The 26,298-nt window shown below is 41.9% G+C and overlaps 1 protein-coding gene across 2 annotated transcripts in view; it reads left to right on the forward strand.

Moving 5' to 3' along the window:
- Positions 1-26,298, forward strand: part of Bpifc (BPI fold containing family C) — a 75,724-nt gene that overhangs the window by 377 nt on the left and 49,049 nt on the right. The window contains exons 2-3 of one of the 2 annotated variants that reach the window (XM_021626773.2): positions 12,773-12,864; positions 25,845-25,968. In XM_021626773.2, the coding sequence (XP_021482448.1) occupies positions 25,845-25,968 (124 nt within the window). In that variant the 5' untranslated portion in view covers positions 12,773-12,864. The remainder of the gene's footprint in view (positions 1-12,772; positions 12,865-25,844; positions 25,969-26,298) is intronic. The other variant, XM_060377808.1, reaches the window with a different exon arrangement.

Below are 26,298 nucleotides of genomic sequence, written 5' to 3' on the forward strand. Positions count from 1 at the left end.
TCTGGAATACCTGGGCGATCCTAGTGGCCTGCAGGTGAGATAAGAATAGGATAATGGGCTGGGAGGTATTAACAGCTGCCTTTGCTGCTGTAAAGCTCACTATCATTGTGGGGAAGGGATGAGGGAAGTAAAACAATTTTCCTTCCCAGCTGTGGATTCCATATACACCTTTCTGATGCCCAATTAAACCCTAATTAAAAACCCCACCTTAATCCACCTTCCATATGGCATGCCATCCTTCTGCTAGCGGTAAGAATAAATTCATTTTAAGTTTGAATTGAGCCTGTCTTTGATTTCTCCTAGTGGATTTGAAGGCCCCAACAGTATAACGCTATTTCCCAGAGCAAATCCTGATAAACCAGCCTGCCTCCATCTTAGGCTAAAAGCCATCTTATAGTAAAGACAAACTAGGTTCATTACTGTTTGAGATCAAATCTGTTTCATAAAGACCGGGCCTGTAACCTTAAGTACAAATGGTTCTGTTCTGCCTATTCCTGGAAATGGCAACCATGTCTTTAATTTCAAAAGGTTGTTATGAGCACCTGTTGTTATAACCACTTTGTTATAACTATCTTGTTATGATCACCTGTTTTGACCACCTTGCTATGACCACCTGTTGTTATGACCAGCTTGCAACCGTGTCTTTGTTTCAGGAGGTTATAAACAATTTCTTATGCTTATGTTTTGATTCGTTAAAACAATCATCTCGCCCCCAGGTGGCGCCGTCGTGCGCCGAGCCACCGATGGGAAGCGCAGGCGCTCGCTTGGCACTAAGCTCGAGTAGAGGGCTGTAGGGGGCGCAGTCGAGAGAGAGGCGGGTGCTGAGATTCGTGGGACGCACAGTCCTACCTATTTGCCTGCCAAATCCCCCATTTAGAAACCCCTTACTCCTGAACTATAAAAATCATTATTTTTTTTCTACCCCATCCATTAATTTTTATTTTTGTGTTTAAAATGTAATATCACATTGAAATACAAAAGTTTTTTTTCCTACGGCCTTCATGCTTTGTCACACAAGAAATTACGCTCCAGGTTCTTTTGTTTTAGTTACAGTTTATTCACTTTGTAGCCCAGCTGTAGCCCCCTCCCCCAACCTTTCCCAGTCCCACCTTTCCTCCCTCTTCTCCTTATGCCCCTCCCCCAGTCCAATGATAGGGAGGCCCTCCACCCTCCTCCCTTTCCATCTGGCCATAGTCTATCAGGTCTCATCAGGACTGGCTTCTTTGTCTTCCTCTGTGGACTGGTAGGGCTGCTCCCCCCTTCAGGGGGAGGTGATCAAAGAGCCAGCCCATGAGTTCATGTCAGAGATGGTCCCTGGTCCTATTATTGGGGAACCCTCTTGGATATTGAGCTGCCTTGGGGTACTTCTGTGCAGGGGTTCTAAGTTATCTCCATGCGTGGTCCTTGTTTGGAGTATCAGTCTCAGAAAAGATCCCCGTGCCCAGATTTCTTGAAAAAGCATTATCTTACCCATGCCCAATGCTGATCTCTTGAACCTTGCCTTTAGGAAGAGATAGACCATATACACACAAACCAAAAAGAAAAAAAAAAAGCTTGTTTTAATTATTTGATGGTTTGAGTCAGTGGTCTTTCTCCTCAAGTCTGTAGGATTAATGTTATTTTCTATGGGATTAATAATCTCTGCCCAATTTCTTCTTTGGCGCTGCTCTTAGAAACTTGAAGTTGAAGCCAGTTCCCTTACCTCCCTCATAGCAAAATTTAAAGCAGCTTGTAGTTGCTTATCTTTGTTGAACAGTTTATTAGCAATGTCTTGCTGCGTAACAGTTGTTCCCCAAAGCACACCAGCCTACGTCAATGAACATTTGTTGTCTCATAGGTTCTGTAGGAGCTGGGGGGTAGTGTCCATGTTTCTGTCTGAGTCTCCTGTCAAGGCTGCCTGAAGACTTAACTACACACTATTGGCCACGGTTTTTCACAGATTTTTCCAGAGATCTGCTTGCATATCCACAGAACATGCTAGCCAAATTACCTCAGAGTAAGTGACCCAAGGGTAATCAAGACAGAAGCTACAAATTTTTTATAGGACAGCGTCATAAATTGCATATGTATGACTTTTTTTCTTTTCTACTGTTCTGCCCAGTTCACAAACCCCAAAAGACCAGGAGTAAATAGACTCCGCTGTAAATACATGAGGTTTTTGGGGTTTTTTATTATAAATCATTACAAGCTGCAGCGTGGGCCCACACCCCACACCACCGAACCAAGAGCCCCGTGCTCAAATTAGTTGGGTGATTTAAACATTCTGGTCCCTCCCAGCATACCCAAGGTGTTAGGACCAACGCACCAATGTTAGGAAACGAATGTTGGGAAACGTGCGCCTGTGCGCCCGTGGAGGTTACACGCGGGTTTACAAATCACACCACAGATCGGTTCCACGTGGGAGGTTTATTAAGGGAAGAGAGAAAGGGAAAGGGGGGCACCCCAGAGAGAGAGAGGGATAGTAAGGGAGTAAGAGAGAGAGCTCAAGAGAGCAAGAGAGTAAGGAAAGGGACCACGTGTTAGGGTGGGCCCTTTAAGTTGGAAGGTAACCACGCCCTCCAGGTGTGGTCACCTCACTGGCTGACAACACATGACAGGTTGCTGGGCAACCCAGAAGCAGCAAAATACTAACACAAGGCAGGGGCGATTCTTGCCTACAAGCATCTTTTGGTCAAAATGCTACATTTTGAATTGATTGGCTATAGGAAAGTTCCCAGACCATTAATGATCTGGTGTTCCTCCCTAGGGGGATGGGCCAGTTTCCTAGCAACTGTATCTTTAGTGGGTGGGGAAAGAATACAATAAGGCGGGTTCTTCCCGGCAGGGCATTGCAGGACCTCTCCTGCAGAACCCAGCTAGTTCAGGCCTTAAACTTTTAATAATAGCTGCTGGTTTTTAATCTTTTGGTCTCTCACTACAAGTATAAGAATTTCAGTATAAGAATGTCAAACTAAAAGCATGAATATTGATAGATCATATGATTTTGAGACTGGTTGTAATAGAAAACTAATTGTTATGAAAAAGAATATTCTTGATCTAGGCAAAGGATTTAAGACACATTCTAGACTACATGAGAAGCCACTGCAGAGTTGTGAGGCATTCTTCAATATCAGGCGAATGGAATTGACTCTGGACAACTGCCCATGAAGGGATGAATTAAAAGAATACTATATGTCCCAGTGGTTCTAGGGAGGACTGGAGAAAACTCATAATGACACCAAAAAACTTGGTCTAATAAAGAATGTACCAAAGTTGGGACTGCTGGATGAAATTGCTGTCACTACTGCTAGGGAACACTGGGGAGTGGCTGACACTGTCTCTGCTACCATCAGATACCTTGTGGGTTTTGCTATATCATGCACCAACAAAATGGAAGCCTCCAAAATATTTTGTTTTCTCACTTCCCAATCAAGGGCTTTCTAACTAAGGAAGTTTGGGCCCCATAACTGAGTCCTGACTATGAAAGAGACTGAAAATCAGAATCTGGCTCTTTCTATGGAAACTTATTAGAATTAACCAAAAGCCTAAGAAAGACTGTTCAAACTTTGATAGGAAACCATGAATTGACAGGTGTGCACTACCCTAGCCATGCTCAAATCTGAAATATACAATTTGCCATAAAAAGGGATGGTGGGTGGGGAACATGACCTGGGGCTGCAGAGATGTTTCCATGGTTAAAAGGACTGGCTACTCTTCTGACGAACTTGGATTTACTTTTCAGCACTCGTGTGGCAGCACACAGCCATCTGGAACTCCAGTTCCAGAGGACCCAATGCCCTCTTCTGCCTCTTCTGGCAGGCAGCCACATGGGCCACAGACATGCAGACAAAACACTCATACTTGTAAATTTTTTTTAGCTTTAAAATAGGGGTTATGTTCCAACTCATTACAAGTGGAGTATCTATATAGATTGTTCAGACTTAGGATGGGGATATAGTTCCGTTAATAAAGGTTAGGTCTGAAGGAGAAATCTAAGCATCCCAAAAGAGCATGCCTACTGACTTGGTTCAAAATGACTTCTTGGCTCAGATCATGCTAACCTATAGAATTGCTGGCAGATACTTTCAGCATTCCTGGGGAGTTTGTGAAATGGGTCTGCCCAAAAGAGTCATTTCCTTATCATCCCTTGACTGGCAAAAGTGGCAAATGGCTCTCCTTGTTGACATATATCTATAGTTACTTATCAAAGCCCATTCAGGCCTTCTGGCTCCTTCAGTCCCTGGTCACACACACTTGTTATGCATTTAAAAGTCCACACTAGAATCCTGACCCATCCCACCACCTCCATTACCCTAAAATACGAGGCTGCACCAGTTCACAGGTTTCCCTGCCCCGAGCTACTCTAGCCCCAGCTGCTTCTTTTTCTCTGTGCTTTGGACTCTTCCAGGTTCCTCTGGATTCTCTCTCTCTCTCTCTCTCTCTCTCTCTCTCTCTCTCTCTCTTCTCTCTCTCTCTCTCTCTCTCTCTCTCTCTCTCTCTCTCTCATTCACAATAAAAATCCTTTTACCCTAATCATGGAGCAAACATTTCAGTGATTTCTTTACTGCACCTCCAAATTACAGTAAAGGCTTACTGCACATCCACAAAGCCCTGTGTTTGAACCACTACACCAAACAAGGTAGGTATAATGGTGCATGCCTGTAGTCCCAGCAGTTGGGAGAGGTGGGAGAATCAGGAGTTTAAGGTCATTCCTGGCTACTTAACAAGCCCAGACCGGGCTGGGTTACATGAGTCATGACATAAATACTAGCTAGGCATAGTGGTGCATGCCATCTTTGTGAGTTCAAGGCCAGCCTGATCTATATTTCAGGCCAGCCACAGCTATATATTAAGAGCTCCTATCTCAAAAATAAATAAATAAATAAATAAATAAATAAACAGTAGGTTACTGAGAGACCAAAAGATAAGCAGCGATGGTTAATACTATGTAGAGTAGGCACGGTATAGCAGTCAGTAAGTTCCCTGAGGGGAGAGCTACCTCGCTGTGTTCTTTCCCCACCCACTAGAGATACAGTTGCTAGGGAAACTGGACGCTCCCCCTAGGGAGGGACACCTAGTCATTAATAGTCTGGGAACCTTCCTATAGCCAATCGATTCAAAATGTAGCACCTTGACCAATAGATGCTTGGCCAGGCAGGAATTGTCCCTGCCTTGGGCATGCTGGGATGGACCAGAATCTATAAATCACCCCACTAACCTGGGCGCGGGGTGCTCAGTTCCCACCGCTTCAGCGGTGGGGCTGTGTAGGCCCAAGCTGCAACTTGTAATTAGCAATAAAAAGACCTTCATGTGTTTTGCAATGAGTCGATTCCTGGAGATCTTTTGGGGGCTCGTGAACGGGGGTATAACATTACAATGGAAAAAATGGCTGAGGAACCTATTTAACATATCAACGAAGGCACTGGCCACCAGTTTCTCCAAGCATCCTCCCAGTCCCTACCTGTTACAGGGTTCTTCTGGCTGGCATACTTCACCCCCTACCCTAAACTCTCCAGCCCAGGAGGCTGGGCTGCTCTTCCTTATATAATCCATTTTGGTTACCCACTCTCTTTTTTTACCTTTGGGCCTCCTGGCTGCTGCATCTAGTTTCTTCCTTCCCCTCTCTCTTCCCCTCCCCCCTCTACACATAGCACTACTCAGTCTAGTCATGTCCATCCTGGACTCTCCTAGATGTCCCTGCCTCTAGCTATGCTCTCCCACATATAAACCTTCCCATATCTAGGGGCAGTCATGATTCCTTTTCCTTTTTATTTGTTTTTTTTTCATTCAATAAATAAATGTGTCTGACATGCTCTACATAGCATCTTTGTCTATTTCTTAATTCAATCACTTATATTAGTGTGAACTTAAAATACTTTACATTTTGTATCATAGTCTAATACTAATTGTTCGTCACCATTGCTGCTACTACTGCCCAGCTTTGTCTACTGGAAGAGTCTTGTAATGCCTCTTGTATCCATTTTCCATCTTTGTATTTGTCCTTCATATGTTTTATTCAATTCCATTTTTGAGCATTTTCTTTCTTTCTGCAAGTATCAGATACTATAGGATAATTTTGTATATTTCCTGTCCCACAAAAACCAGCATTTTGTTTTTCGAAAAATCCCTACCTACTTTTTGTTTGTTTGATTGATTTTGAGAATGGTATTTAAAACCAAGATCTAGGTGCTGACTCTGTTCATTGTTACTGAAATGTCTTTGCTTCTCAGCCTTCTCAGCCAGCCTTCCCAGCTGACTGAGCAAGGATATATCATATTCCCACAATAAAATATATATTTGTATTTAAAAAAAAAAGGTTTATTGGCTGAGCTCTGAGTTTGAAGCCAGCCTGGTCTGTTTCAGAACTATACAGGGAAAAAAGAAAGAAAGAAAGAAAGAAAGAAAGAAAGAAAGAAAGAAAGAAAGAAAGAAAGAAAGAAAGAAAGAAAGAAAGAAAAGAAAGAGAAAGGAAGAAATTAAGAAAAAGAAAGGAAGGAAGGACGGAAGAAAGAAAGAAGGAAGGAAGGGAGAAAGAGAAGAGAGAGAAGGAAAGAAAGAGAGAGGAAGGAAGGAAAGAGAGAGAGGAAGGAAGAAAGGGAGGAAGGAAGAAAGGAAGAGAAAGAGAGAGGAAGGAAGAAAAAAGAAAGAAAGAAAAAGAAAAGAAAGGAAGAAAGAAAGAAAGAAAAAGCTGTTCTTCAGGTGGGAATTTTAAGATATTTCAAGAGGCTGGGAGAGATGGCTCAGTGGTTAAGAGAACTAAGTGCTCTTCCAGAGGACCCAGGTTCAATTTCCAGCACCCACATGGAGTTCACAGCTGTCTATAACTGCTTTTTGTACCCTTACACACACATACACCAATGCACATAAATAAAAATAAATCTTAAAAAAAAACAAAAGATTAGCCACTCCCAGCACAGGCAGAGGCAGGCAGATCTCTGTGAGTTCAAGGCCAGTGTAGTCTACAAAGCAAGTCCAAGACAGCCAAAGCTATACAGAGAAACCCTATCTGAAAAAAAAAAAAAAATTAAAAAAAAGATGTATTTATTTATGTGAGCACTCTATCTGCATGTACACTCACATGCCAGAAGAGGGCATCAGACCCCATTATAGAAGGTTGTGAGCTACCATGTGTTTGCTGGGAATTGAACTCAAGACCTCTTAAAGAGCAGCCAGTGCTCTTAACTGCTAAATCATCTCTCCAGCCACCTAGAATATATATTTCTAGATGTAACCAGGTGTATCATTTTGATAGATCCAACTCTGATCCATTCATATATGAATCACAGCCTCCTCCTGCCTCAGCCAGTGCAGCACAAGCTAAAACTTGGAGTTCCTGAAAGAGGAAAGCAATGATGCATGTTGAGAGACACACGGAGTCTCTCAGTTTCTTTTACATGGAAGAAAGAACAGCTTTGTTTTACTGTTTGGTATATTTAAAGAGCAGAGCAGGGTTACCACCTTTCTGAGGCCTTTCCTTCTGGCTATCACATTGCACTCCAGTTCTCCACAGAGATGAGCAAGGGCTAACTAAGTCCCCGGGAGCCCTTGAATCTCCATTTTTCCCTATTAAAAGCTATACCAACCTTCTGTACAGCAACACCCTCCCTTGCTTATCTCCAACTCCCCAGTCGGACTATGAGACACCTGGCTACAATTATCAGCCTTCCAGTTACTTCATCGTTCTGCATACATGCATAGTGTATTCAGAATGATTAACCCACACCATGTGAGTTAGCTATAATACCCAGTTGTCTGCAGTTCTCATTGCTTTTAGGCTTACAGACTCTATTCACCCCCACAGTTAACGTCTATACCTTTCCCCTCAAAATCTCTTCAGTTATGTTTTTCAAACATCTGTGAACTATAAAACAAAACATGGAAGAGAGATGGAGATAATGCCAGGTGGCAAGATTGATCTACCAGACTATGGAGTCACTCATCTTTCTTAAGAGCCAAACAAATTCCAAGCAGCTTCCTCTGGTAGTAATTTAAAACACAAATCTGTATTACTCATACAAATTTAATTAGCTGCTGGAGAAACCAGATGGTTACCAAGTAACAGCATTCTCCTCTCTCCCTTCCCTTCCACATACCCTGAACTGTGGGTTGCCCTTCAGTGATCTTCCTAAAATGCCAGCATAGAATTAGAGACACCAGGAGATGAGGGAGGGATGGTGGGATTGGGAGGGAATGAGGGAAGGGGCTACGGCTGGAATACAAAGTAAATAACCTGTGATTAATATAAAAAATAAAAATTATTATATATAAAAAAAAGAATTAGAGACACCTAGAAGCTAACACCCATGTCCTGAAGGTTAGCACTGCTGCCAAGTTCAACACAGCCCTTGAACTTTGGTACCTTCCTCTAGAGCATGGAAATAGCATTTGTTCCTTGCACACTCTTGGCAGGGGTTTAGGGAGTTCTTATATGAAAAGTGCCCAAAACATAACAAAAGATGATAAATACTAGGTCTCACCTCATATATCGCTTATGTCTCCTTTTGGGGTTCCCTTTTAATCAGACTTCATTAGCACAATTGCTGGGGAGACAGGGGACAAAGTTGGAAGTTTGTCTTTTGCCTCCAAACTGCCCCTTCTGGCTCACCCCTGCCCCATATACATGTAACACTGTCCCCTCCCATTAAAACAAGATAATTTGTCTCAAGTTCAAATAAACATCTAACCTGCAGTGCTTCCACACGGAAATGTCATTTCTTCCCTAAGGAAGAAACCACAACTACTGATTCTCAGAAGATCTCAAGGACCAACCAACGTTCACCCCGGAAAAACAAGGAGTTTATAAGGCTTCCTTACAGATCATGAGTTCGGAGTTCCTGACAGGAGCACAGGAGGCACTCTAGGAAGTATTCAGCAGCATGGATGATGACTTCCCAAGAGCTGCATATTTGGAATTCTCTGAGTTCATCTTCTCCGGCATATATATATTCCACACCTCCTGAGAACCTAAGGCCACAGGCAAGAAGAACAGAACTTGGATGAACAGCTGGAACCTCAAGTGGAGGGCCAGTGATCCTCTCCAACTCCCTCCTCTGAGGGAGCCGTCAACAGATTCACTCTTGCTAGATCTGATCTTGCTGATCTGATAAAAATGGTGGCTGGCTTGCTCAGAGCACCAACTTCTAGAAACCAGGAAGAGGAGTGGGGAGAGGGGTGCTTTATTCCTTTCAGCTGGATCTTGGCATATTACTTTAACAAATAATTATTTCTACCTAGTTAATTATTATTTTTCTTCTGGAGTTTTAATTAAAAATATCCCTTGATCTGAAAAGACTAAGGCCCTGTCAGCCATTAATAAGTGAGATTCCTTTCATTTTAGATTACAATCATGAATAGTTTGAATGAGCAGAAATTGCCAATAGATTTTTTTTCTTTTCTTTTTCAGTTAAATGTGGAAACCAAAAAACAATGAAATTAGATAGCTTTTGTTGTTTTCTTGATGAACTTGGAAACTTTGCCTTAAAATGATTCTTTGAACAGAGAGTAGAAAAGTAGCTTAGGCAATTTCAAACATCCTTTTTAAAGGCAATGAAACAAGTTTCTCCCTTTCTTAGACTTGTTTGTTTGCTTGGTTGGTTGGTTGGTTGGTTGGTTGGTTGGGGTTTTATGTGTGGTGTGTGTGTGTATGTGTGTGTGTGTGTGTGTGTGTGTGTGTGTGTGTGTGTTTTAAGAGACAAGTTTTCTCTGTGTAGCCCTGGCTGCCCTGTAACTCACTCTGTAGACTAGGCTGGCCTCAAACTCAGAGAGATCTGCTGCCTCTGTCTCCCAAGTGCAGGATCAAAGATGTACACCACCACTGCACACCACTGATGTTTGACATCATTCATCCTCCAGCTTCTACATTTTCTTAATCCACTAAAAAGTGCCACAGTACAATTTGATGTGCTTGTCTGTGTGGTACCTGGCATTATCTCCCACTGCACATCATAGGACCTCATGCCCAGATAATGTCTTTCACTTCTGGGAGATGACTCAAAATTCATGCTTCCAGAAACCTCTCCCCTGAACCCAAGCTATGCATACACCTCTTATCCTCGCAATGCCTACCACTGTGTCCATCCTCACACCATTCCACTGGCTCACTTTTCTTAATCTCCCCTTCACTGTTTCCCTTCCGTGGCTTCTAATAGCCAGAGATCAATTCACATATTACCTCCTCAGAGAGTCCAGCCTGGAAAAGTAAGCTAGCTTCCTGCAATTACATCACTTTACCAATATAAGCTGCATTCCCTTATTTGCTTCATAGTAAATGCTAGTCAACTTTCCATCACTATAAGAAATTACCTGAGAGTTAAGTTATAAAGAATAGAGGATTGTTTGACTCACAGTTTTAAAGGTTCCAGTCTGTGACAGTTTGGCACCATTGATTTGGGACTGTAATATGGCTGGAGTTTGTGGTGGAAGAAAATTGCTCAACTGTGTACCTCCAATAACCTAAGAATCTCCCATGAGATCCCACCACTCAAAGATTCCACCATTTCCTAATAATGCCACACTGACCAGTCAGACCTTAATACATGGGTCTTAGAGGGGACTTCAGCATTCAAACCATAGAATAGCACATGTTATAGTCTGTGCAGTTTTGCTTGGTTTATTATTTTCTCGTTTTGTTTCTAGAAAATGTGCTCCATGTTGGCCAATGTTCTTGTCTTTTTTGCTAAAGAGACCTTTGACTTGATGTGCTGGGTGGGTTGGTTGGGAGGCTCCCCTTTTCTGCAGAGTAGGGGGGTTAGATGGGGAAAGAAGGGAGTAGGATCAGTAGTAGAGGATGGAGGGGGCTACAATCAGGATATAAAAGTTTGTTGATAAATGTTCCTTGATAAATGTTTGTTGATTGAATCAGTGGATTTATCTATGACAATTATCTCCAGACTCATGTTACCATTGATAAGGCCACTAAAATTTACAGCTTGAATAGTATGTTCTCATGTTATCAATGTTACCTATTGATATGCAGAGCCTATTAAAGCAGAATCCCATTTTATGCAGGATAAAAAAAATCAAGTTAAGGAGGTAGCTAGAACTAAAGGTATATTATTATTATTATTTTTATTATTATTATTATTATTATTATTATTATTATTATTATTTATCCTTACACAGATGTAGCTGGTGGGCAGCTTGGTCTTCAAGTGGGTTCCCTAGTAAGGAGAGCAGGGGCTGGCTCTGACATGGATTCTATTGCCTGCTTTTTGATCACTTCCCCCTGGCAGGGCTGCCTCAGTAGGCCACAGGGGAAGAGGATGTGCTCAGTCCTGATTTGCCTTGATGTGCTAGGGTGGGATGATTGGGGAGCTAGCCTTTTCTGCAGAGTAGGGGAGTGTATAGGGGAATAAGGAGGGAGAGTGGGACAAGGAGGTAAGGAGGGAGGGGGCTACAATCAGGATGGAAAGTGAAAACAAACAAACAAACAAACAAATAAATAAATAAGCAAACATTAAAAAATTCTCATACCTCAGTTTCACCTCACTTCTCTCCTCCCACTCCCTACCTCAGACCTTCCATTTCCCCCAGATCCACTCAAGGTATTTTTTATGATAAACTTGCAATGCCATCAATAAAGAGTAAGGCTGTTGCCAAGTGAACGTGTCTGCTGCTCTCACTAAAGAAACTAAATATCCTGATTTGGGCCATGCTAACCTTGCTATAGTATTGAAAATCATATATTCTGGAAAAACTGAGACAGTAAACTTATATTACCCCCAAAACAAAACCATTTAATGTAGATAAAATATAATATACCATGTAATCCAATCCCTGGTCATTCAAAATTGTCTAACTAGCTAAGTGTGGTAGTACAAACCTGTAGTCCTAACGCTTGAGAAAAGTTTGTGAATTTGAGGCCAGCCTAGGCTACACAGAAACCTGTTGAAAAAAATAAAAAAAGCAAATACATTGGCTAAATCATGTAAGTGACAGAGATAGAGGAGCTGATAAACACATACAACTTGTGTCAAAGAAATGCTGGGACAGGAAGTCATTATAGCATTCTGAAGAGGAGCTCTTCAGATGCTCTCTGTAGTCCAGCCTTGAATGAGAAAGATGTTAACTAACTACATCAACCTGGTTATCAAGCCTCATGCTTTCAGACTGAATCTCTTGATCCACTTGAAGTCCAAAACGTATTCTACACCATAGTGGAGCCATCCACTGCAGACACTCTGATCTGGCTTATTGTCCCAGAAAGGAAAACTCTTTCTCCTCTTCTAAGTCAGTATTTCCATTTCCCTCCCACAGTGCTGGGGATGGAATCCAGGGCCTTAGACCTGCTAGTTAAATACTCTATTACTGATCTGTATCCTGAGTCAGTTCAAGAAGAGTTAACACCTTTTAAAAAAAAATAGATCAGTGGTGGTGTGCGCTTTTAATCCCAGCACTCAGGAGACAGAAGGAGGCAGAGCTCTATGAATTCAAGGCCAGCCTGGTCTACAGAATGGGTTCCAGGATAGCCAGAACTAAAACAGAGGAACACCATCTTGGAAAAAAAAAACATTAAAAAAATAGATCAGAAGTCTTTTTTAAATCATTTTGGTAAAGTAGCTCAGTGTATCATAAATGTGCTGTGTGTGTATTTGGCATGTGAACACACATGTGTTATAGGAAGGTAATGATTGCCTGGTGGCCTTGTCTGTTCATCTGGGGAGAGATTGTAAGTATTCATTCATGCCATTGAGTAATCATAGTGAAGCAATTATGTATCACATTTTGAAAGAGTCATCTGAAAAAAAAAGTTCACAGCTGAGATGACTCAGACTTAATTATCTTGCTGTTTCAGCAGCTACCTTCAAGGCTCAAGGTAGAGAACACTCCTGTTTCGAAGGCAAAGGAATCAAAGTACTCCAGCTTTGGACGCTTCCTGAGCTTGAGGTAAGAATCCCAAACAAACTTCAGGTCTCTACTAGCCCAGGAGTTTGGGATGGGGACCTTCAATGCAGACTTAACACTGAGTAGTCAGCTGTCAAGTGTTCTGAATTCTTACTGCCTTGGGATTTTTCATGCTGTGTCTGTGTCATCCTGGTTCATCTGGAGCCCTCCTAAGAAAGAGGTTTAGAAAGCCCTAAGAACAGAGAAGAATCAATCTGGACAACATATCTAGCTTGAGTTGGTTCATAGTGGCATGGAGTTTGGCTTTTTGATTGCTTCTTTTATCCTCCATTTCAGAGAGGAATCTAGGAAGTGCCAGGAAATTCTTTAGTCCCTCAGTCATTGCGGTTAGAACTAAGGAGCCATTGTGAACTCTGTGCTTCCGAGCTGCGTCTCAAACCACACCGGTGACTTATTCCTGTCACCACAAAACTGTCCTCCCACTCATCTGAACACTTGAATTTGTCACAACGTGGCAGGAATTTTTGGGACCCTCTGTCACTGGAACTCTATATCACAAATGTAAGGACAGAATCCCTCAAAAGATTTTCCAATTCTGCCCATATTTCCTTTACACTTTTACATATATTTTTTTTTTCCTTAACCAACATGTTGGAATGGCCTAGTAGAGACATCTTCAAACCCGTTGGACTCAGGTTTTAAATGTGTCCCTCTGTTTAGAATGTTGTGCTTGACTTACTGTTTGCTCCCCTATCCAGGGTTTCCAGATCTGTCAAAGGTCTTGCCAGTAATAGCAGTGGGAAGTTCAGCTCCGAATCTCCAAACTGTTTTAAACTGTACTGGTGTTTTATTATTCCTGGTGTCTGGGACAACCAGGTCATATAATCTAGGGACATTTTTCTCTCTGTGGGTTGCCAAGGAAATGTCATGGTGGAGGCTTTGAGTCTTAGAAAGAAACAGTTCCTGAGAGGCCACAGAATGGGTAACTGGCTGGGAGGACTTGTGAATCCTCTTGGATCCTTTCCTTGAGTGGGCAGCTCACCCTGCCCTTACTTGTCAGACAAATTATTTAACCTTTCAGAGTCATCACCTTGTCTGACAGGGTTACTATCCTCCTCTACCCATAAATCATCAACTGAAAGTTATAGACAATCTAGGCCTTTCTGCTCCAGTAATGTCATTCTCTCATAAGATGTCTGGAGGGAAAATATGTTTTTCTACCTACAATTTGAGTTTCTGGATCACCATCAAAGTACACTGATTCAGACACTCCCCTTAGCCAAGGAGGGAAAACAGTTTTAACTCTGGAAGGGAACTTAAAATTCCATTTGTGTCCAAGAAAATATCAAAGAAACTTGCTCAGAAATGCTTGAAAACTTTCTGTTACTGGTTGGATTTCTTCCCATTGAAGGTGTCACCAGGAATCCTTACCTTAAAAAAAATCTCTAGATGAAAACAAAAATCTAGCATTTATCAACTAATTTGATGAAAAATAAAAACAATAACACTAGAATTAGGAACGAGAAGAACAAGAGTTGATTCTCAGGTGCCTGTGGGATTGAATGAGTAAGTAGGACTTTATAATCCTCCATTTCCATGTGTCTAAGCTGGAGATAAAACAATCATATCCACCTCATGAGTTCTGTGGCTAGTTAAAAAAAGACCACAAATTTGTCACTATTATGCACTGAGACATTTCAGTGCTTCATACTGCTGTGACCTTGTGCATACAATGTGATGTTTGTTGTGCTTTTTAACTGCAGATATAAAAATATTTATATATGTGCATATACATGTGTGTGCACATAGTTTAATTATTCTTTTGTGCCAAACTTTTCTAGAATCTCTTTTTTTAATTCTTTATTAATTACACTTTATTCACTTTGTATCCCCCCTGTGGTTCTCTCCCTCCTCCCATCCCAATCCCTCCCTTCCTCCACCCTCTGCATGCATGCCCCTCCCCAAGTCCACTGATAGGGGAGGTGTTCTTTTCCTTCCTTCTGATCCTAGTCAATTAGGTCTCATCAGGAGTGGCTGCATTGTCTTCTTCTGTGGCCTGGTAATGCTGCTTCCCCCTCAGGGGGAGGTAATTAGTTTATGTCAGAGACAGTCCCTGTTCCTATCACAATGGAACCCATTTGGACACTGAACTGCCATGGGCTACATCTGTGCAGGGGTCTTAGGTTATCTCCATGCATGGTCCTTGGTTGGAGTACTAGAATCTCTCTTATCTAATTAGAATCTTGCTGATGTCCTGTTCCTGAATGTTCATACAGTCAAGTTGGTTTGGTTCAGGCTCTTACCATTACTTCTCACTGCTATCAAAAATAATTCTCTCTGACAAAAACCCCTCTGGTGCCCATTTCAGAGTGACATTTCTACTTCTAGTCTTTGTCTCCAGGGGTACTAATGGGGACACCAGCAATTGGTAGATATCCACTAATCTGATACCTGGGATGTTCTTCTCACTCCCATTATTCCCATTGCTCTAGGCCTAATATCCACTCCAGAATTGTGTGCCTGTGTGTGTGTGTTATGATGGGTATGTGTGTGTTTTGACAGATATGTATGTGTTACGATGTACTTGTGTATATTATGATGGACATATGTGTTAGGAAATATGGAAAATGTGAGGTTACATACGGGTCCACAAATCACACCACGAGATCGGTTCCACGCGGGAGGTTTATTAGGGGAAGGGGGTTACAGAGAGGGAGATAGATAGAGAGAGAGAGAGAGAGAGAGAGAGAGAGAGACAGAGAGAGAGAGAGGGACAGAGCCAAAGAGAGGAAGAGAGAGAGAGGGGGGAGGGCCCCAGTTCTCTTATAGGGTGACTCAGGGACATGCACAGATAGTCTAGGTGTCTTTACAAATGCCTGATAACTAGTTAAGTCCCTTGGGGCTGGCCATAGAAGTGCCTGCTTACTGATCCCAACATTCCTCCCTTTTTCTATAATTAAAAATAGGGAGCTTGGGCTGCCTTTTATAAGGTAAGTTAAAGTATATAAATTTAGGCTCATTGGAAGCAGCTCTTGGTTGTCATGCAAGAGGTTGAGAGAGAGGGGAATTATAGCAACAAATGGTCAGGTTGTAAGGTTAAGAATAAGAGAAGTCTCTGCCCTGGAAAATTTAGGGCAGAGGGTTTAGGGTAGAGGGTTGTCAACAGAGAGAGTTGCCAGCCATGCAAGGCAGCGGGTAGGGACTGGGGAACACTGGGAGAACCTGGAGCTGCTTGTCCTGGTCCTGAAGCACACCACTTCAGCCTTTTGTTAACAATATGTGGATAACGGGCATAGATTCTCTTCTGGCTACTTCCTGCTGACACTGGGAGCGATGTAGGGAGGTCAAAAGGCTGAAGTGTTGACCAAGTCCAGGAAGAATAGGCTGCTTTGATGCTTTTCCAGGTCTGTGAGAACACCCATGGCTGGGAGGGAAGGTGCAGGTCCAGCTTCTTGGAAGTCTGTAAGGTCAGAGCCGAACACCTGTATCTTGTTGGAAGTCCGTGAGGTCAGAGCTGAACACCTGTAGCTGCTTTGGCGCTGTTGTGTCTGGCAGGACACTGAAACACAGAGAGAATCCTGTAGGTAGGCATTGAAAGGTTTGGATCGATGAGGTTTGTACATGGGAACCTCTGTCTACCTGGACAGGACTTTATTTACCCAATCACTGGCAATATTAAAGAAGGCTTTGTTTTTGATCTGTCATTGAGGTGAGGTTTAGTTACAGAAGCGTGTAAACTTAGAGGCCCTGGTGCCAGCTGGCACTAGGTGTAGAAACCTGAAATTCTCCAGCCTGTCTGGAGGGACGGGCGTCTGGGCCTCTCCCATTGGGGGCAGAGAAGTCCCTATGTAGGGATGTGGTTATGGGTGTTATCCATTGGGAGCCGAAAGAGATGGAGGCCTTCTAATGGCGTCCCAGGAGAAGGCGGGTCTCTGGAGAGAACTATCCGGTCTGGTCGGTATCTCGTCAGATATTGGCCAGGGGTCGAGGCTTGGTGCCCCGTGGCATGGCCAAAAGGATGCGTTTTATTTGCCTAGCTAGGACTTGGTGCACGAGCACGTAGAGAAGAAAACGCATGTAGAAGGCTCCCAAGGGAAAATGAGGAGAAAAACCATATGGGAGAGAGGGGACCTTTCCATGAGCAAGCAAGCCAGTGCATGCACGAGCGAGGGGGGGGAACCTGTAGAGGGGGTGTACCACCCAAGGGAGAGTGTGGCCCTAAAGTGAAAGTCAGCATAGAGGGTCAAACCTAGACAATTAAGGCTACGGCTGAGGGGGGGTCCCCCGTCTAAAAAGATAGTAGGAAGTTGCCAGAGCTCTGTGGTCAAGCTTCCCCTACCAAGAGAGGCATGCATGCTGAGAAAATGGAGTGAACTCACCAATCTAGCCAGTGGTTGTATGCAGTAAATAGCAGTCTGGTAGCCAGGAAAGGAAATCCCAAACCAGGAATTACTTTTAAGTTTTAAGAAAGAGATAAAACCTTAAACATGTTAGTATTACAATTGTATTGTGTATTGAGAAAAAGGCAGTAGGCATATATATGTGTTAATGGCATAAGTACTTTTGTGTGGGTCTCCTTGTGTGTATACCTTGTCTCGGAGGCAGCAGGTTGGGTATTTCCTATCTCTCTTCACCTAATTTTTTGGACAGAATTTCTCTATGATCTGGAGCTCACATTTCAGCAAGACTTGGGTCCTCCTGTCTCCGCTACATACCCAATATCTCCTACTAAGCACTGGGGTTATAGATGTACCCTGCCATGCTTGGCTCTCATGTGGCTGCTGAGGATACAAGCTCAGGTCCTCATGCTAGCATAGCAAGCACTTTACCCAATGATCAGTCTTCCAGCTCTCCAGGATCCCTTGACCCCAGGACAATTACAGGATCAGAAAGGCCTAAAATATTAGGAAGCCTCTGGACTTGTCTTCATCCTGAGTATAGAATGCTGTTAATATCCCAGTGCTTTCCATGATATGAAAGCTTCACACCTGTTAACCCTCCTCATATCTCCACCATCAGATAACTTCTCGATTGTCCAGAGGCCTTGCACTCCTACTGAGTGCCTCTCCATCATCTATCTCTGCCCTTTATCCTCATAGCTGTCTCAAACTTTTCTCAGCTCTGCTTCCCAGGCTCTTCCTGAGGATTGCTCTGCAAATCAAAACCAACTGTGCAAGGCTAAAACATTACACTAGACTCACAAGGCTATACCAGTGTAAAATACCAAAATGTCCCAGAGTGTCCTTAACTGCCCTGACCACTCCTCCTAAATGCCCTATTTCCCCCATGACCCAGATCCAACCCCCCCCCATCCTGCTGCAAGACTACACCTCCATCTGATGGGTGTCTTTACTCTACTAGTTTATAATTCTACGACAATCATTTCTACAATAGACTGTGCTGCAATCCTGAGTAAGATTAGAGCTATCACTTCCTTTATGTACTCATTGATTTAGTCTACTTATCCATCACATGTGACAACGCATACTCACACTCATGCACACCACATACACATATGCAAACAAATAAAAATAATTGAATGGATTTCTAGGGCCATAAGATTTCTGTTCTTATCCCTAGCTAAATAACAGCATAAGCAGTAGGTTTTCTATTTTTGTTTTGTTTGTTTGTTGGGTTTTTTTTCAGACAGGGTTTCTTTGTGTAGCCCTGGCTATCCTAGAACTTGCTCTGTAGACCAGGCTGGCCTCAAACTCAGCAATCTGCCTATCTGCCTCCTGAATGCTGGGATTAAAGGCCACTGTCACCTGACTATGTGGTTTTTAACTGGCTATTATTCATGTATTTAGGGACTGAGGGGTTACCTTTGGTTTGATATTAGATTCGTAGAGGAGGCTCCTGGAAGGCAAGGTGAAAGATGCAAGCAGAGCGGGGTAAGCTTACACCTAAAGATAGAGTTATGTACAGGCGAGTCAGGAGTCACTTTCTAAAACTCATTAGTAAAAATACTAATCTGAGCCCAGCCCCCCTGTGTGAGTTTGGTGGTTTATGCATTAGAGAAAACCGCTAGTTCAAAGGATGAGTAAGATATCCCTCACCCCCCAAAACAAGCTCACGTGTCAGTGAGCTGCTTTCCTGACATGCTCACCACTGGCATGACTTTGATCCAACAGGGGGCATTTTTTTCCATTTCACCCAAAGGCCCAAGAAAGAGTCGTAATAGCCTTGCTTGTCCCTCCTTCCTTAATACACTGTTTTGTCCTTCACAAGCAATTCCCTAAACCATCCACTTGTGTACATCATTTGTCCCCATCGCCATGATTGTCACCTCTAAAGCTACAAACTCTATGGGCCAAACTTCTCAACTACATTAACCAAGTCCCACCCCACCCACTTACAATTCCTACTTCTCTTCACCTGGGCTGTTCCCAAGGTCTGACCCTCTTCTAATCCTTATCTGGCCACACCACTCCCTCTGTTTAAGCACAGGGATCTCAGAAATGCCTCTGTGTTAACCATCTTCTTTGACTTGTTTTAAATTCATGTGACTTTGGCTTTGTGAATTCATCAGTGACAGCTCACCCAGACTGGAAACACCACAAACAAGAACCAAAGCTTGTGTGGGGATTAATCATTTGGCTGTCATCCAAATAAAGCTACACTGCTGTTGCTATTGGCATCTGTGATTTAGCCGAGGAAAGGGGGATGGTATTCATTCATGGAATGGCATTAATTGAACAAGCAAACAATTGATTACTTATACATTCCAAACTATGGGTGACATAACAGTGAGTGCAATGTGTTTCCTTTCAACACATTTCCTATCTCAACAAGATATGTCTATATGACTACCTTGAGCCAGGCATTGTACTAGACTCTGGAGTTACAGAAGTAAAACACTTCTTTAGTGAAGGGACAGAAAAGTACTGAGGCAAACACAATGCAGGGCCATGTTTACCTCATACTAAGGTCTCAGAACTGCTCTGAGTTAAGTCGAAACCTGTAAGGCATATTTGCCCCAATTCATAGCTTCAGAAAGGAGACAATGATTCACTCAATCAATCATTCAGTGTTGACCCATTGCCTACTGTGTATCAGTTGCTATCCAAAGTGCTGACATGATAAAGTCATTCCTTGTGAAGCTGAACAATGTTCAGTAAACTAATTAATTAATTAATTAATCAGTTAATTAAATAATGATTACGTTATAACTTCTTAAGCTAAGGGTCACAGCTCCATCTGAGGTCTCATAACTGATGAATAAGTGGAAAAAACTTTACAACAGGAAAAGGTATCTAAGCATACAAGGACCAAAACTTAACCAAAAATCAAACATATAATGAACCTAAAATGTCTCTGGAAATATACCCCAGTGCCCCATTGTGTGATGTCACTGGAGTCGTCACTCTGAACAGACGGCATGCTCACTGCAGAGGCTGTCACGCCACATAACACCAACATTTGCTGCTGAAATGCCTCAATTCAGACTCAAGACTATTTTGCGTTATGAACTGCAGTGTTTTTATTGTACATACAGAGCTTCATTCTCTTGTGGAAACACAATGATCTATTTACAGAAAACAAAGACTTTTGATTGAATTTATTTGTTTTGTGTGTGTTTGGGAGTAAGGGCGTCCATACCACATCAAGTGCGTGGAAATCAGAAGATAATGTGTAGAACTCAGTTCTCTTCTTTTGGGACCATGTGGGTCCCAGGTTTTCACACTTGGCAGCAAGCTCCTTTACCTGGTGAGCCATTTTGTAGACCCAGAAAACAAACCTTTAATGTTTTTCTAGAAACATTACTCAGTATGTAAGTATCAAATTAGTATATCTTTGGATTTTGTTGCATTAGAATGTTTAATTTTTGCAACCATGTGTTGCTTACTTGAATTTCATAAAAAAAAATCATTAAATGAATTTTGTGTTAAACAGATATTCAATAATTTCTTAAATGGCCCTAAATACTTCTGCCTTTTTGTACTGTACCTATACAAATTAGCATTCTCTACAGTGACTGTTTTAAAATAAAAATATTGACTCTGAAAAATTATTGAATAAATACTCTGAACAGGTACTGAAGATGTTCTATGTTCAGCAGTATCAAATATTCCATTATTTAATTCTTTATGTAAAAATAAACACAGTTTTCTCATTGGTATGCATATTTGCTTTTGTTCTTAATAAATAGTCAAAATTATAAATATTAAAGACTGTTTTGTGTCCCTAGAGATCAATCTCAAGGCAAAAATTCAACATTTCACTTACAACCTCAGCCTCCCTCCCTTCATTATTTTAAAATAAATTTCTTTTTTTGTTTTATTATCAGGAAATATTGGCTTGGTAGTTTATAAGCCTATATAGCCAGAGTAGTCTAAAAATTTGGGGGGCAAAAGGGATTCTCAGTGGAATTTTTTTTTTTTCAAGAAGCCCTGTGGGAGATGATGCATGCTTTGAAGAAAAAAAGAATTCTGGGAAAGAGCATAGGAACTGTCAGTCATAATGGAGGGTCCTTGCTTTGGACAGAGTAGGTAGGAAAGCCTTGCTGAAGTGGCACTGGATATTCCTAGAGAAAGTGAAAGCCCTGGGCATCCCCCTGTCCAAGAAAGACTGTGTGAGGCAGAGGATCATGGTGATCAAGAAAGACCAAGTCAGCTAGACTGGGCGCTATTTCCCAGTGTGCACCACAAAGAGTTTCCTTTTTGGTGAAATGTGATTTTTTGTATGTTTTTATTGAAAATAACTTCTTCTCTCATACAATACAACCACGCCACCACAGTTTCCCTACCTTCAAACTCCCCACAACTCCCCCTCACCCAGATCTACTCTCCCATTGTTTCCTCTTCAGAAAAGAGCAGGCCTCCAAGAGACAACAATCAAACACACTAAAACAAGATAAAAATAAGACAAGGCAAAAGTCCTGGCAAGGCAACCCAACAAGAGGAAAAGTTCCAAGAGTAGGTAAAAGAATCATCGATATACCCAGTCCTAAAGTGAAGAGCCCCTCAAAAACACCAAACTAACAGTCATAATGCATGCAGAGGTTCGACCTGGGCTAGACTCATGCAGGTCCCAGATCTGCCACTTCAGTCTCTATGAGTCTATGTGAACCCTGCCTAGTTCATTCAGTGGCAAAGGGTCTCATGATGTCCTCCATCCCCTCTGACTCCTACAATCTTTCCTCCTCCTCTTCTTCGGAGTTCCCTGAATCTGAAGGGAAGGACCTCCAATTTAGACTCTCTCTCTCTCTCTGCATAAAGTCTGCTGTGGTGTCTCTGCATCTACTCTCATCTGCTGCATGAGAAAGCCTTTCTGATGATGACTGCACATGACACTGATCTATGAGTATAGCAGAATATCATTAGGAATCATTTCATTGTTTTGTTTTTGCCAGTCATGTTTTGTTCTACCCTATGTCTCTTGGCTACCTAGTTTCTGGTTCTTGGTTACCCAAGCACTATCAGGCATGGGCTCCTTTCAAGGGATGGGCCTCAAATTATACCAGACATTACTTAGCCAGATCTACTATATTTCCAAGCACATCTTGCAGACAGGACAGACTGTAGGCTGAAGGTTTCATGTAGGCTGAAAGAGCAACGTGGACACCAATCCAGTAGCTTGCAGAGTACCTTCCTGCACAGAAGAGACTAAAATGTAGGCATGAAGGTCCATGCAGGCACCAGCTCCACCTCTCTATGCTCAACAAGCTTTGTGTAGGTAGTCTTCACAATGGGGCCCTTCTGTCAGTTTTCAGAGAGTGACCCACTGTCCTAGCATTAGCTTAGGTTTCTGGTGATCCCCATAGGACCCCCTCAGCCAATAACTCAACTGAATGTAACCCAGTCCCACCACTGGAAGCCTTGCCTGGTAGCAAAAGGTGACAAGTTCAGACTGTATCCTCCATTACTAGGAGTCTTTATTAGGATCACCTTCACAGAAATTCCAGAAAGTTGCCACCACACTGGGTTTCCACAACACTTTTCAAATGCACCCCCCAATACCAGCCATCTCTCCTCATACTCTCAACCTCCTTCCCTTCCCCAAACCTGATACTTCCTCCCATTCCCCAATCCTCCCATAAAATCTTTTCAATTTCCCTTTCTCAGGGAGATCCATGCTTCCCTGCCTAGAGCCCTCCACTTTACCTGACCTCTCTGGGTCTACTGATTGTAGCTAGGTTATTACTTACCTGAGAGCTAAAAGCTACTTATAAGTGAATACATGTCATATGTGACTTTCTGGGTCTGGGTTACCTCACTGAGGATGACTTTTTTCTAGTTTCATCCATTTGCCTGCAAATTACATGATGTCACTTTTTTTTAACAGCTGAGTAGTATTCCATTGTGTAAATGTTTCTTTTTCCATTGTGCAAAGTTCCCTTATCAATTCTTCTGTTTAGAGATATCTAGGTTACTTCCAGTTTCTGGCTAGTATGAATAAAGTTGCAAGAAACATATCTGAGCAAGTGTCCTTGTGGTAGGACAGAGCATCCTTTGTGCATATGCCCAATTAGGTAGATCAATTTACAACTTTCTTAAGAACTGTCACATGGATTTCCATAGTGGCTGTACAATTTTCACTCCACATCCTCACATGAACTGTCACTTGTGTTACTAATCTTAGCCATCCTGACAGGTGTAAGATGACAGTTTTTTATTTGCTTTTCCCTGATGGCTAAGGATGTCAAACATTTCTTTCTCAGCCATTTGAGATTCCTCTATTGAGATTCTTTTTAGATATGTACCCCATTTTATTTAGATCATTTTGGTTTTGTAGTATCTAGTTTCTTGAGTTTTTTTATATATTTTATATATTAGTCCTTTATTGGCTATGGGGTTGGTAAAAATATTTTTCCATTTTGTAGGCTGTCACTTTGATTGATGGTGTTCTTTGCCTTACAGAAGCTTTTCAGTCTCATGAGGTCCCATTTATTACTTGTTGATCTTAGTGCCTGCTCTATCAGCTTTCTGTTCAGAAAGTCATTTCCTATGCCAGTGTGTTCAAGGTTAGTCCCCACTTCTGTCAGATTTAGTGTATCTGGTTTTATGTTGAGGTCTTTGATCCACTTATACTTTAGTTTTATGCAGGCTGATAAATATGGATCTATTTGCATTCATATACATGCAGACATCCAGTTTGACCAGCACCATTTGTTGAAGATGAATTTTATCCTCCATTGTGTGTTACTGGCTTCTTTCTCAAAAATCAGGCTTTCATAGGTGTGTGGAGTTATGTCTGGTTCCCCAATTTAATTCCATTGTTCAACATGTTTATTTTTATGACAATACCATATGGTTTTTATTGAAATCTAGCTGTTCTTTTATTGTTCAGAACTGTTTCAGCTAGCCTGAGTTTTTTGTTTCCATATGAAGTTGAGAATTGTCCTTTCAATGTCCGTGAAGAATTGTGTTGGGAATTTGATGAGATTTCATTGAATCTGTAGATTGCTTTTGGTGGCATGGTTATTTTTACCACGTTGATCCTACAGATCCATGAGCATGAGAGCTCTTTCCATCTTCACATGTCTTCTTTAGTTCTTTCTTCAAAGACTTGAGGTTTTTATCATTTGAATCTTTCACTTGTTTGGACAGAGTTACCCCAAGATATTTTGTATTATTTGAGGCTATTGTAAAGTGTGTTACTTCCCTGATTTCTTTCTTAGCCTGTTTGTAATTTACATATATGAGGGCTACTGATCTAATCTTGTATTCATTTATTTTGTTGAAAGTGTTTATTAGCTGAAGGAGTATCCTGGTGGAATTTTTAGTGTCACTTATGTAAGCTATCAAATCATCTGCAAATAATACTTTGATTTCTTCCTTTCCAATTTGTATCTCTTGATCTCAAGTGGCCTGTGGTTAAGCAGGTGTATTTGCCCGAGTTGGGGACTGGAACACAGCAATGAGGTGCAGAAGTGAGGCCAGTGGTATGGCCTGTGGGATCCACAGCAGCTGTGGACAGGGAGGAGGGAAGGCTGCAGCTGGTGTTTTGTTGCAGTGCTAGTGACAACCCTGTGGATTTGGTCTGGGAAAACAGAGAGCTGTTTTGCAACAGCAATAGAAGCCCTCACTAAGACACATTCATTATGCAAATGTGACAGGAGGATGTGATGAACCATACATGCATGACATACATAGTCAAGGATATTGTCACAGAGGGAACCAAAGCTGATCCAGGAGGATGAATTCACTCTACATGACTATGGGTGGGTGGCCAGAGTACAGGAATGAGAATGGGGTGCATACACACCCACACCTACACACACACACACACACACATGCATGCACGCATGAGTGTATGTGTGTATGTGTGTGGGTGTGTGTGTTCACATATGGAGAGTTGAACAGAAGGCCCATGAGTGTGTGAGAACTGGTCAATCAATGAGTAGCAAGCAGATGTTTCTGCCTGCCCCATTTGAAAAAGCACCACTTGAAGGAGGAAGTATAGTAGCTAAGAAATGCAGAGACAATGAAAGATCTTTTTGTTTGTTTTGTTATTTTGATTTGTTTTAAGACAGAGTCTCAAGAACTTGCCAAGGAGGCAATGTTGGCCTTGAACACCTGACCTTCCTGCTTTAGCCACCCAAATGCTAGGATTACAAATGTGCATCATAATGGCTAGCTTAAATACAATTTTGACTCCTGTACATAAAGAAGAGGTACCAGTAGACTTTAAGCAGATGAAAGATTGATTCATGGCAATAAGACTACATAACTGACTTATATGTTCTGAAATCTATCTGTTCTGCACCTCACCCTCCCCAGGATCCTTCTCAGGGTATACACCTATAGAGACTGTTTTATTACATTGTGTTATAATTGCTTCTATGTTCATGCAAATATCCTAATCTGTGGAAAATAAAAATGAAGGGTCATATGCAGGTCATGTCTACAGCTACAACATATTTTGCTACATTTAGTCAGCAAATGGGCAAAGACATGGATGGATGGGTAAAATTTGAGAAGTTATCAATGAAAATAAGAAAGCCTGCAAACACTGGGTGGAATTAACAGTTGAGGAAGTTAAAAAAATTTAAAGGAACTCTTAATATTGATTCACTGCAGATGCAAACAAAGCAGGTCCCAGTCCTCTGGGCATGCTTCCTCCTGTGGAATCTCTACATCGCCTCCTCCCAGACTGTTTACCCTGGAATCAAGGCAAGGATCACCCAGCATGCACTAGACTATGGTGAGTTGGGTACATTCAAAAGTTAGGCTATAGATACCCTAGATGTGTCCTGTGGTTCAAACCAGCAGGCTGTGAACTGGGTCTGAGAAAAACTCTCAGGGATCACCTAATAATCCCTTATGAAGATGTCACAGCATTTTCAGTGGTCTAGTCTCTTAATATTAGTGACATTTTATAATGTTAAGTGGTATGTTATTTATGGTAGATTTTTCTTTATCAAGTTATTAAGTTAGGACAACATTAATTTAATAAAATAATTTCAATCTATGCTTATTTTGATCTTGAAAAAAATAAGAAAACTTCCTTGGGTCTTCTCAAAAAAAAAAAAGT

Source organism: Meriones unguiculatus, chromosome 2, assembly GCF_030254825.1.
Source record: "Meriones unguiculatus strain TT.TT164.6M chromosome 2, Bangor_MerUng_6.1, whole genome shotgun sequence".
Taxonomy (NCBI): Eukaryota; Metazoa; Chordata; class Mammalia; order Rodentia; family Muridae; genus Meriones; species Meriones unguiculatus.